At 43.3% G+C, this 13,365-nt stretch overlaps 1 protein-coding gene across 4 annotated transcripts; it reads right to left on the bottom strand.

Moving 5' to 3' along the window:
- Nucleotides 1-2,115: 2,115 nt before the first annotated feature.
- On the bottom strand, nucleotides 2,116-9,922 carry LOC125546248 (F-box/FBD/LRR-repeat protein At1g13570-like). Of its 4 annotated transcripts, none has more exons than XM_048710459.1 (7): nucleotides 9,721-9,922; nucleotides 7,418-8,253; nucleotides 7,166-7,321; nucleotides 6,812-7,066; nucleotides 2,966-3,838; nucleotides 2,727-2,882; nucleotides 2,116-2,632 (listed from the first exon to the last, which is right to left on the bottom strand). In XM_048710459.1, exons 2-7 carry the CDS (start codon nucleotides 8,237-8,239, stop codon nucleotides 2,357-2,359), a joined length of 2,538 nt encoding a protein of 845 aa, XP_048566416.1. In that variant the 5' UTR covers nucleotides 8,240-8,253; nucleotides 9,721-9,922; the 3' UTR covers nucleotides 2,116-2,356. The 4 variants fall into 4 exon arrangements, 3 of the variants coding, with proteins under 3 accessions (XP_048566416.1, XP_048566417.1, XP_048566418.1); XM_048710460.1 differs by having other exon boundaries at nucleotides 2,966-3,808; XM_048710461.1 differs by having other exon boundaries at nucleotides 2,327-2,474; nucleotides 2,693-2,882.
- Nucleotides 9,923-13,365: the final 3,443 nt, after the last annotated feature.

Genomic DNA, 13,365 nt, shown 5'->3' with positions numbered 1-13,365 from the left:
GAATACCGTGGAGTGAAACAATTCTGAAAACATATAGAATTGCCAGCTGACTACCAGTGATGATTTTCTTGACGGCTAGAAAGTGAGCAACCTTGGAAAGTCGATCAATGACGACAATAATAGCATCATGACCCTTCTGCAATTTGGGAAATCTAGTGATGAAGTCCATCTCAACATTGTCCCATTTCCATTCAGGAATAGCAAGAGGTTGCAGAGTTCCCAGCAGGTTGTTGATGTTCTTCTTTGACACGACGGCAAACGTCACATTCAGCAACATAGCGAGCAATGTCTTGCTTCATGTTGGACCACCAGAATCTCTGGTGAATGTCTTGGTACATCTTGGTACTACCCGCATGAATAGACAGAGGTGTGTCATGAGCTTCTTTCATGACATCCTGGTTCATGTCAAGGTTATCTCCTCTGGGAACCACTAAGCGACCTTTGAAGTACAAGGTTTCATCATCATTAATGATGAAGAATGAGGGTTTTTCTCCTGTGAGATAGCGCTTAATCTTAGAGACTTCAGAGTCAAACTTCTGAATTCTCTTTATGTCGCCCACGAGATTTGGTTCAACAACCAGGGTATTGAGAGAAACTCGGACAACAATATGGAGGTTCAACTTCCATAGTTCTTAATGAAGAAGGGGTTGTCCTTGTTGTACCATGAGGTTGCTGCAATGTGACTTTGAGACTCAAGGCATAGGCCATTACATTAGCCTTGCCTGGGGTATACGAAATACCCAAGTTAGAGTTTCATATTTCCTCCATCCATATGTGTTGATGAAGTTTTAGATCCGGACGAGTGAATTCAAACTTTGATGATACGTGCTACTTGTGAGCTGCATTGGGATTTTTCCGAAGATGAGAAGAGATGCAGCATAGTAAAGATAAATATTCCGCTCAATAAAACCAAGGTATTAATTCAGTAGGATAATCACGCAAAGCCTTGTGAACAGCACCTGCACACACAAAATCAATTAGTTGCACCCAACGCGAGCAACAAGGCTGTCAATCCCCTTGAACTCGTTACCTGTAAGGATCAAATCTTGTACTGGTAGATAAATAAATTGCAAAACAAATAAAAAGTAAATAAATTGCAGCAAGGTATTTTTGATTTTTATATATGATATAAAAGTAAGACCCGGAGGCCATAGTTTTCATTAGAGACTTCTCTCTCGAACCTGTTTCTCCTCTAGGTCAGCCACCAACTAAATGAGCTCATCCCTTTTACCAACAATACCAACAAGATCAGTAGCCTCGGCATACAGAGTGGGCATTCTAGGGTCAATTGTTTTCTTGAGACACCAGAATTGGCCGCATCATCCCACAACAGCCTCTTCTATCGCTCGCTTGTCTCCACGACTTGAGTTTGAGTTGCTCAAGCTGACCAGAGATCCCATGGATAGCTCCAATATTTTTCACCTTGCCGATGCTCTTGGGGATGAAGCCCATGATACCACCCTACTTTATCCAGCTCATGGTCGAGCTTGTCCATGTAGTTAACTAGTTATCGATGCAGTCCTCGATTTCATAGGGCATCTCTCTCACCTGGTCTCTCCATTCCTCCCTGTCAGACAACTTCCTGAGAAAAGCATTGATGCTGCTCAGCCGAGTTTCAGTGAGCTGATTTTGCTCCTCACAGCTTTCTGCAGCTTGTACTCGTCACTCATCAGTTCCGCGAGCTTCCTGAGGAGGGAATTCAGCACCCCAGTGGCAGTGGCCACCATAATTCCTTCCATCAGATCTGGGTGCTGGAGCCTCAGAATTTCAGTGTAGATGTTGCCTCGTGAGCATGTTAAGATCACTGGAGCCAAGTACAAGCTGCTGCAACCAAGAGCAGAGTATGTCCAGATCTCTGATTTATGACTATAAATATTACAACCAGATGTACCCAATCTAACTACTCCCATGGGGAATCAAGAGCAAAATTCATGGTATAGTCACAGCGTACCTCAACTGATGTTCGGTGACTGGCTGTAGATAGAATCCGCTGCTCCTTTGATCTGGGTGCTTTGTCTGGCAAGCAGGCACAGATGTTTTTTCACCTGATCACATGATTTGTTTCGCTATAACCACATATTTGTACCACGGGGATTGCATTGGTAAACATGTAAATACTGCTTGCAAAAACACAAGACGATAGTGTTTTATATGGAAAACTTCCTCAAATGTTTCATATGGAAAACACATGCTGGTGGCACATTAAATACTCCCACACAATGTCCTCGACAACACACACAACCTCTACCTGATGATTTGCATTAGATGCACACATATAACCACCAGCTAGCCGTAGCTGGTACATTCACATGAACTCAGCAGCAAATTACATCGGCAAAGCGATGGGGGAGCATTCTTAACAAAATGTAACAATGACCTTGGCCCTGGGAGACACCCTCGGCAGAGCTAATAGCTTGGCAAGAACAATGCTGCAATCTGTTTGACCCTTCCATTCTATCTTCACTTCTTCAAGATCAGGTGCCCAACTCGGTAGCTTTGCCACGAAATCGACTTCGTAGTCAAGACCCCTAAAACATTCAACACAGGCCATTACGAGATGGTCCATTTGCATTTGCAGGGTATGCTCTAGAATCCTCGCCTGATCCTGATCGCATGTGCTCGAAGCGTAACTCTGAAAAAAAAAAACATGACTCATTAGGGGCCGCAAACACAACAAACATGGATTGGGTGAGTGAGGGAGGGAGAGGATTTGCTGGCATACGTACCCACACCGCAAGCTTCTTCAAGTTAGGAGCATTCTGAAATAATGAATAAGCGGTCAAGACTTGCCTCTGGTCCCAAAAGCATATCGTAAGATAAATATCCTCAAGGCGAGTAAACACAACTGGGAGCTTCGTGAGTATGCACCCTTTTGATAGATACTGGAACAAGAAAACAATGTCAACACAGATTAGTCAGAAGGCAGAAGAATACCATAGCAATGCTGGAGCTAATAATAGCTCACCTTCATGAAACTGCCAGTAATTCCAAGTGTCTTGATCTCACTTAGGCTTCCCAATGACTTCTTGACATGGTTTTCCTTGTCATACCCAATTGGAACAGACTGATATAGTTTAGCTTGGTGACCTAGATAGAGAATGGCCACCTTCAGATTAGGGGCCTCCAAATTAATGTCTTCAAAGTCCCCATATACATTAAGATATTCTAGCTTAGGAGCTTGAATGTTTAGTCGGTTGATGCCCACAAAAGAAGTTAATATCAAATCAGTCAAGACGGGGCAGAACGAGATCAGATTTTGGATATCCCTGTCTGTGGATGAGAAAATGTTTAGGCTCAGGTAAGTTAGGCTCTTGAAACCTTGGAATGCTCGGGGCAAGCTGATGATGCAGTTTTCCAGTTGCAGAAACTTCAAATCACCGATAGAAAAGAGGCATGAGGAAATCTTATACCTTGGTCCTGAGTTCAACTTGATTGTAACTGACCTTGGTGATCTCCTTGACAGCATGAGCATCCACCTAGCGAGCTCATCATGGTAACTTTTTTTACCTGATATATCAAACTCTTCTATGGTTCCCTTTTGGAGTGCTAGCACCATATCGACCAACGTAACGAACCTGGTTCGCATAAAATTTCTAACGCGCAAAGATATTTTTGGCATATCTGTCCATGCATCCCTCCAAGTACTTGATAAGGTGCTAGTGCCAACCGCTTCTCTGACATCCAAATGGGAGAGGACGTTGCCCTTTATCTTTGGAGGTAGACTGCTCAGTCTGTCTGAACTCACAACAGATGTAGCTTCTGCCCTGGTCTTTTTGCAGGTACTCATTGCTTCAGAATCCAGATAAAACTGTTGTAGCATTTCCAAAAGACGGGGTGCCTAAATAAGCGAGGATTCTACCACATCACTACATACAAATATTAAATGGTGCACTGCGTAAGTTGCCTATTCAAGGCAAAACAAAAAATAAGCAACAGTCAAAAGATGGGAGTTTCTTGAAACAAGTCAAGCCGGCATGTTTCTATTAACAGAACTGAACTCGACTACTGGTGTAGGTAGGCTGAAAAGCTTGATTATTCCAACATTAAATATAAGTATGATCGGGATGCAATAGCTTATAGTCATGGTTACTCAGTCACGACTGTCCTAATTTGATCAACGATTATGTCTGGCATACTATGCACTATACTAAGGTCCAACCGACAATTAACTAATTTTCTTACCAAATCAACATGCTAGCTAGGAAAAGATTAATCCAACGAGATTGTCACTTTAGATGTTAGAGATAGAAAAATACAATGTAAATAATATAGTAGTAATAAACTGGATTAAGTTAAGCAACAAATCTAAACAAGCATCTGAACAACATTATAACACCATATGCAGTACAACTAATTGTACAACAGATGTAGCACAGGTTTGGGCATAGATTCATACAACTGATAAAAAAACTTGAAATTGTTCGACTCATGAAATAGGAAGCCAAATCAACTTACTCCAATGTCTCTTCTTGGTGTTCGATGTGGCTCAACGACGCTCGCGCTCAGTTGCTGCAGGAGCGCTGAATAACGGGAGGAGATGACGCCGCTCGCCTGGTGGGGCCTTGGACACCGCCAAGCACGGCCTACCGCCAAGATGGAGCGCTGAGGACAGAAGGGCGAGGACGTCGCCGCGACGCCAGGCCGGATGCGTACGCAGGAGCGCCGCCGGCCGGGCCCTGCTGCCGTGCCGTGGTTAGGCTTCCAATTTCCTCTCTTTTTTCCTTTTAAAGGATAGGGTTCCAATTTCGCAGTGGCTTCAGAATTGGGCTTGAGGAGAGACTGGGCCACTGGGCCATGTATGAGTAGGGAGGCGTGGTAGGCTAGTCTGACTGAATGCTTGAATAGCCAGCCTTCTTTTGATTTTCATTGTAGTTTTGCAGTTAGTAGCTCTGGTAGGAGTCGTGGACTTGGTCTCTTTTGGAACAATCTAATAAAGCTCGAAGTTTTAAGTTATTCCCAGTATCACATAGATGCTAAGATAGATGGTGTTGGTCCTGAACTGTGGTGTGTAACTCTTGTTTATGGTGAGGAACAAATTCCAGAAAGGTACAAAACATGGGATACTATTAAGGGTATTGCTGCTACAAGCAACCTGCCCTGTATTGCACGTGGTGATTTAATGAAGTACTTAACCTGAGCGAGCATAATGGTATTGGCAATCGTAGCATGACGGTACTGAACCGCCTACGTGGCATGTCAAATCAGCAACAAATTGGGGGTCAATTCTGTCACAACGGGGTAAAATGTGCCACAAAGGTGATAAATGGGGGTATAAATTGAGGATTTTCTCAAAAATGGGTAAAATCTGTCAAAAGGGTGAATCATGGGGGTAAAAATGGAATTAATTCATTTCCAAAACATCGATTCTACCACATATTACTGAAAATACAATACATGCAAAAAGTAAATGGTTTGCTAAGTTGCTTGTTCATAGAAAAACAAAATAAACTACAACTGAGAGATGGGAGTTTAGGGAGACAAGTCTAGTGTGTTTCCATTCACAGAACTGAACTCAACTACTGGAGTTGGTGAACTGAAAAGCTTGATTATTCCAACATTAACTATAAGCATGATTGACATGTACTAGCTTAAAATCATGCCACTAGTTGAATCAACGATTATGTGTGGCAATAATAATTACAAGATTAGATTTCAACCGACAGTTAACAAACTTTATGTGTGCCAAATCAACGTGCTAGTTAGGAAAATGTTAATTCTGAGAAATTAGCACTGCAGTGCTAGAGAATAAAAAATACTAAAACGTGTTTAGATACGGCATCCGTATAAGACAAGTAATTCAGGACTAAGGGAGTAGGTAACAGAGTAGTACTAAACTGGATTCAGTTAAGCAACTGAATCTAAACAAGTATGTGAACAGCAGTAAGATCAACTAGAATCGAAACAAGCCTCGGTTGCTAGTCATTAATTAATCCTCACGGGGCTCATGAACTTAACCATATCAGGTTATGCAGTTACAGTAATACTATAAACTGGCAGCAAACCGAGCATACGGAGTTGCTGCAGGAGCGACAAAGAACGGGAAGGCGACGCTATGGAGTTGCAGGCTTGAGCTTGCGGGCGGGCGCTGCCCAACACGGCCTGCAGACCGAGCCGGAGCGCAGATGCCGCCGTGACGCCACGCCGGATGCTTGAGCCGCCGCGCTTGGAAACCCTGGGGACACATTGGGCCACTCGGCCATGTGGTGTCAGGGTAGGTGGGTTATATTGGGCTGAATGCTGAATAAATAGCGGCCGCTTTTCCTTTTTCTCATGTTATATACCATATATCGCACATAATCTCCTAAAAGATATACGCACATAAACTCCTCAAAAAAAATAAACCCCTCAAAAAAATACGCACATAATCTTTCGGCAAATACTGAATACTCATGAATTGGACTACCAATGGACATTCAATTTTCAGGGGCTGGGGGGTTTCATGAATTGGTACACGCAATGCGGAGCACCCCGGAATTGGAAAGATATATTTGTCTCATTTGCTATAAGCAGGAATTTACGATACGCAGAACAAAGGGACAAAAAAGGACTAGCTGAACTGGCGCAGTTGAGGAAGGGCAACAGCGGCTTGTGTGTCTCCGGCTCAAGAAAGGAAAACATTTGCTAATAGTAGCACATTAAGTACTCCCTCTGCCTGATGAATTGTGTCAAATGCACACATAAATAACCACCATCTAGTCTTGGCATAAAAAAAGCTGAAATAGTTCTACTTGGCTGCAAATTAAACCGGCAAAGTGATGGGGGATGCTCTGTAGACTGCAGGGATGCATGCTTATAAAAAAGTAACAATGACCTTGGCCCTGGGAGACACCCTTGGCAGAGCTAATAGCTTGGCAAGAACCATGCTGCACTCTGTTTTGCCCGTCCATTCTATCTTCACTTCTTCCAGAGCCGGCGCCCAACTCAGTAGCTTTGCCAGGAAATTGACTTCGCAGTCCAGGCCCCTGAAATCTTTCACACTGGCTGTTACGAGATGATCCAGTTGCACTTGCATGGTAAGCTCTTGAATGCTCGCCTGATCCTGATCCAATGTGCTCGAAGAGTGATCCTGAATTTTTTTTCACAAGTTATTAGGTGACATAAATACAAGAATGAACATGGATTGGATAACTGAGGGAGGGAGAGGATTTACTGGAGGCAGACTTACCCACATGTCAAGCTTCTTTAAGTTAGGGGCATTCTGAAACAGCGAACAAGTGGCCAAGACTTGCCTCTGGTCCCAAAAGCATATCACAAGATAAATATGCTCGAGGCGATGAAATACGGCAGGGAACTTTGTAAGTATGCACCATTTTGATATATACTGCAACAATAAATTAAAGAAGTGGCAACAGAGATTAGTCAGGAACTCGGGATGCAGAAGAAGGCCATAGCAATGGTGGAGCTAATAATAGCTTACCTTCATGAAAATGCCACTAATTCCAAGTGTTTTGATGCCACTTAGGTCTCCCAATGACTTCTTGACATGGCTTTCCATGTCATGCGCAATTGGAACAGATTGATGTGCTTTAGCTTCATGAGCAAGAGAGAGAATGGCCACCTCCAAATTAGGGGCATCTAAATTAATGTCTTCAAAGTCCCCAAAAACATGAAGACGTTTCAGTTTAGGAGCTTGAACGTTTAGATAGTTGATGCCCTCAAAAGAAGCTAGTTTCAAACAACTCAGTACGGGGCAGAAGGAGACCAGATTTTGGATGTCCATGTCTGTGGAGGAGAAATTTTTCAAGTCCAGGTGAGTTAATCTCTTGAAACCTTGGAATACCCGGGGCAAGCTGATGACGCAGTTTTGCAGGTGCAGAACCCTCAAATCGCCGATAGAAAATAGACATGAAGGAATCCTATACCCTGGCCCTGAGTTCAACCTGATTGTAACTGATCTTGGTGATCTCCTAGAAAGCATGCGCATCCACCTACCGAACTCATCATGGTAAGTTTTGCTACCTGAAATGTCAAACATATCTACAGTTCCGTTGTGGAGTGATAGCACCATATCAACTAATGTGACGAACTTGGTTCTTGCAAAATTTCCATCGCGCAGAAATATTTTTGGCATATTAGTCCATGCATCCCTCCAAGTACTTGATAAGGTGCTAGTCTTAACCGCTTCTTCGACATTCAGACGGGAAAGGATGTCGCCCTTTAACTCTGGAGGTAGACTGCTAAGTCTGTCTGAACTCACAACATATGTAGCTTCCGCCCTGGCCTTCTTACACGCACTCATTTCTTCAGAACGGCCTAGCAATTCCAGAAGACAGGGAGCCTAAATTAGCGTGTAGTCTACCACATATCACTGAAACTACAATACATGCAAAAATTAAACAGCGCCCTAAGTTGCTTCTTCATAACAAAAAATAAATAAGAAATCAGCAAGAGATATCAGTTTAGCGAAGCAAGTCCGGTATGTTTGTATGAACAGAAAGAACTAAACTTGACTACTGAGTTGGTAAGCTGAAAGGCTTGATTATCATTTGACATGTGTTACAATACCCTAATTTGTGATCTCAAAGAGCAACCATGTCCCATGCTGCAAGCACAAAATGCAGATTTAGCAGTTATGTCATTCTAGTTCCAAAATTAACTACAATGCTAACCTTAACCGCTACCAATGAACTTGCTTCCTTGAGATCTTTGTTGCAGGGAGTGTGCGTTACAGGAGTACCCGACGACAGGTCCTTGCTTAACGGCGCCGCTTTTTCCACTAATGGCGCCTACGCTGCTCTTGAGTCCTAGCTATCGGATCCATCTCTTACCCACATCTGGGACTCTCGTGATCCTACTAGGGTTCGGGTGTTTGGCTGGCTATTCTATCTGGACAGGTTAAACACGCGGGCAAATCTACATCGCAAGACCATCATCGACTCTCCGTCGTGCCCGTGTTGTAACGCCGCGCCAGAAGACCGTGCTCACCACTTCTTCACATGTCCGATGGCTGCCTCCATTTGGGCTGCCATTGGGCTGCTGCCCCGTCACTCTCCCCTGTCTGACTTGTGGAATGCGCCGGTTCAGCACGGCCTACCTCAGTCAGTCTGGCCTTTTATACTGCTACTCATATTATGGAAAATTTGGGATGCTCGCAACACCAAAACCTTTAGGGACTTGTCCCCTTCTCCATATGATGTAATTAGGGCTATTATCTCTGACCTCACTCTATGGTCTCACCGCCTTAAAAAGGCGGATCAAAAAATCCACGCCGGATTGTGGCGGGATTTTTTCACCTCTCATCTTGTCTGAACTATTACTTTTCGAAATATATTCAGGTGGGGAGTCTCCCCCAGTGACAGTTTCAAAAAAAAAGTACAAGACTTTGGTCAACATGGTAGCTAGGAAAAGATTAATTCTGCGAAATTAGCGCTGCAGAGCTAGAGAATAACAGAGTAGTACTACTAAACTGGATTCAGTTAAGCAACTGGATGTAAAAAGCAGGCGAACAGCATTAAGATTAACTACAACTACAGAGTACTCTGTAGAACATACAGTATTATAATCTCCTATTGTCACAAAAAAATCCCATTAGTCCTCACGGGGCTCTGGGGCAATCTGATAGCCGACAGAATTGAACTATACAAATCACGATACTGGTTCTTCAGTAACTTATACAGAATTGAACGGTAAAATCACGATACATGGGGCAATCTGATAGCCGACAGAATTGAACAATCTGTGCGAACAAATCTCATGAAACGGGAAGCCAAAATAACTTACGGAGTGTTGTTTCTTCAATAACCAACGAAGGCCGCGCCGCTCGCGTGCTGCGGCCTTGGGGAGCGCGGGCGCTGCGGAGCGACGAGGGGCGAGGAACGGGGGCGCAACGCCACGCCGGATCTACGCCGCCGCCGCCGCCGCCGAACGGGGGCGAGATGCGCCAATGGGACGGGCGACCACCAGGAGGTGGGTGGATGGGCTACTCCTTATCTTGGGCCTTTCTTTTACTCTTTTTAGATGATGGGCCTTTCTTTTTCTTTGACGTTAGTCCTTACCTTGGGCTGAATAAATGAATGGCCCGACATTCTGTTTTTTTTTCATAAAAGGTGGATTATATTAATTTGTAACGTCGCATAAAAAAGTGGTGAGAAAATCTTCAGACAAGCAGGTAAAACAAAAGGCACTCAAGCCAGTGTCATAGATGCCACTAGCCCAACACCATGCATGAAAATAGGAGACAATGCACTTAAAAATAGATGACTTAAACTACTCAACAAGACTGAAACCACGCCTCCTCGAGAAACCATCGGACCTCGTAGCATCAAAGACACTGAACCATCTCCGAATGGGGTCGACTTGCCGTTGAGGCGACCCCTCGCTCCGGGCCATGGAGTGTCACTCTTGCAAGAGATAGCAAGAATTGAGGACACAAACTGTGCTTCCCCTTTTGTTAAAGATGGGTCCTTCCCTTTGCGAACGATAAATGTTAAAAGAAAATAATTTATATGTTCGCAAACCACCAATATTATTCACGAATGTTAATTTCAAAATATGTTCACGAACCACAAAAAATCTTCGCAAATATGAAAAAACAAATGTTCGTGGATTATGAATTTGAAAAAAAAATACAAAAATTTCATAAATGTTCATTAATTTTTTTAAAATTGTGATTTTTTAATTTATCATGAATTTTAACATGTTCACAGTTTTCCAAAAACGTTTGGAGTTAAAAGAATGTTCATGAATTTGATAATATGTTTATGAATTACAAAATGTTCATTAATTTAAAGTTCAATATCTCAAAAAATGTTTGTGAATAGTGAAAATTGTTCACAACTTTAAAAATATTAGTAACGTTTTCAAATTTATCGTTCGCGACTTTAAATGTTCCTTAATTTGTGGTTTGTGAACACATTTTCAAAATTATCATTCGCAAACATTTTTTTAAAGTCTTGAACATTTTTTCCTTTGTCGAAAACATTTTTTGAAAACAAGAATTTGAATTTATTTGGACTGAAGTGCGTTTATCATTCCCTGGAATTTATTTGAATTTATGTGCATATTTCTGTCACCGGCCGTTACCTTGCGGGGCCCTTATCCGACGTGTCACGGATCAAAGGCGTTAGCTGGCTCGTCAGGCGAGGGCGGACATATTTTTGACCTGAATGACACACTTACTGCAATTCGAGGTCCTAAATGCTGATTTTCATAGCTTGAGGACCTACATGGCACCCGTGAAATAGTTTAGGGACCAACAATGCACTCCACTATTTCAAAATAATTGTCGTGATTTTAGTTCACGACATTTATTTTGAAACAGAGAAAGTAGCTATCACTCTAGTTAGATATCAATGCTTTTCGCACCACGGTCATGCCAACGATCGACTGTGATGCTGTTGCAAAAACAACTTTTTGTCCAGTTAATCCCCATGGCTGGTGGATGAAGAACTCCATGCACCACGTGCGATGATACCTCATACTCCCTCCGTTTTTGTATATAGGCTCACTTTATTTTTTGTGTCAAGCTTTGATTTATAATTTTGGTCAACAAAATATGGGTTATATGTCATCAAAACTATATCATCAGAAAGTTCTTTAAAAAAGTGCATCCAATGACATACTTTTGTGGCACATAACTCATATTTTATAGACAATATTAATGATCAAAGTTAGACATACAAATAGAAAGTGGTGTTGAATATGAAACAGAAGGAGTTATTTAAGACCGTGCTCAATTGGTTATTCTTTTTTGTGGGGTCCAAGGATGATAGTTCCTTCCTCTATTATTTTTAGTACCACAATACAAATGTAGGCATTCATATTCACACACATACACTCATCCTGATAAATGCATGCATGAACATTTTATTTTTATGAGCACCTTTGAATGGCTAAACCGGCGAGTCACCTGACCATAGACAGAATGCCGCTTGCCCGCTCCCCGCTAAAAGAACATTCCGCATTTATTTGACACACAATTGTCAAACCTAAGGTTTACTCAAAAAAAAGTGTCAACCTGCGGTTTAATCCCTGGTGGGCTGGGGTACAACCAACCAACCATAGGTTGGTTTCACATCACACATACTTACCACAAACCTGTGTCATTTAGAATATTTTTATGTTGAACTTTAAAATGTGAACTATAAATATTCTTTGAAACATTTAGATTGACAATTAGTAAATTATATGCTTAAAGCTGTCTCAAAAAGTATATCCACGGCACAGTAAATTTCTTGAACTAGCTATAAGTACATTCTAGATTAAAACTTGTGGTCGAAGGTAAATCTTGAAGACCGTGTCAATATCCAAACTGAAGATTATATGTGATATGGAGTGAGTAGCTAGTAGGTGATGGCAACGCATAGACGATTTCAACGCCATGCCAGGACATGCCATCCTACACAGCGTCGTGCAAGTCCACCTTAGGTGCTTCGTCCACGGGCTCTCGAGGTGTGGCTGTGGATCCACGCTGACAGGCGGGGTCAAGCTGTCAATGAGGATAGCAAGGAAGCAAAGATGTTGGAGCGTCATAATAAGTCCTTCTGGCTACTCTGACTGTTAAACATTGTAATTGTTCTGTTAGCTAGGGCGTGGCGTGTATGTTGTAATCTGTTAGGATAGGTTAAGTTGTTGAGATATGATCATATAGTTAGCTTGGAGATCAATCCACACCTAACCTAAATCCTAACCCCCTGTAAGCCGCCGGCCTCTTGGCCCTTTATTAACACGCAACGCGCCCCTGCATTGAGCATGCGCTTCCAGCTATTTTCACATGGTATACAGAGCCTAGTTCTTCCATCTCATCTAGGTTATGTCATCTTCCTCCTCCTCCCTCACCATGGCCATGCCTTCGCTTGCTTCGCTCGGCCACACCATCACTGAGAAGCTGACGCGCGACAACTTCCTGGTGTGGAAGGTTCAAGTCCTCCCGCACGTCAAGGCCGCGGCGATGATGGGTTACCTTGATGGCTCGACCAAGGAACCCGTTGCCGTCATCGTCACCGAGAAGGAAACCAACGGGAAGAAGGAGACCATTGAGATACCCAATCCAGAGCATGCGATCTGGGTGACTTAAGACCAACAGGTGCTTACTTTTCTGCTTGCATCGTTGTCTCGCGAAGTGCTCATGCAGGTGTCCAACCACACCACGGCCGCGGGCGTCTGGCAAGCTCTGGTAGAAAGCTTCTCCGCGCAGTCCAGGGCGCGCCAGATCCAGCTCCGCTCGGCCATCGGCAACGCCCGCAAGGGTGATCTCTCTGCTTCCGCTTACTTCACGAAGATGAAGGGACTGGCGGACGAACTCGCTGCTGCAGGAAAGCCCCTGGACGAGGACGACGTCGTCTCGCACATCCTCGAGGGACTCATGCACGAGCCCGACTACAACGGGTTTGTCACCTCCATCTCCACGCGCGCTGCCACCGATCG

The sequence above is a fragment of the Triticum urartu genome, chromosome 3 (assembly GCF_003073215.2).
Source record: "Triticum urartu cultivar G1812 chromosome 3, Tu2.1, whole genome shotgun sequence".
Taxonomy (NCBI): Eukaryota; Viridiplantae; Streptophyta; class Magnoliopsida; order Poales; family Poaceae; genus Triticum; species Triticum urartu.
Note: the sequence above shows the minus strand (reverse complement) of the source record. Positions and strands in the feature narration are given on the sequence as shown.

Excerpts from the sequence above, each read along its gene's own strand:
- LOC125546248 (XM_048710459.1), bottom strand. The coding sequence starts at position 8,239 with ATGAGTGCGTGTAAGAAGGCCAGGGCGGAAGCTACATATGTTGTGAGT. Across the intron at positions 7,322-7,417 it reads TTAGTGGCATTTTCATGAAG|TATATATCAAAATGGTGCAT; the intron begins GTAAGCTATTAT and ends TTATTGTTGCAG. Across the intron at positions 2,883-2,965 it reads TTACTGGCAGTTTCATGAAG|TATCTATCAAAAGGGTGCAT; the intron begins GTGAGCTATTAT and ends TTCTTGTTCCAG.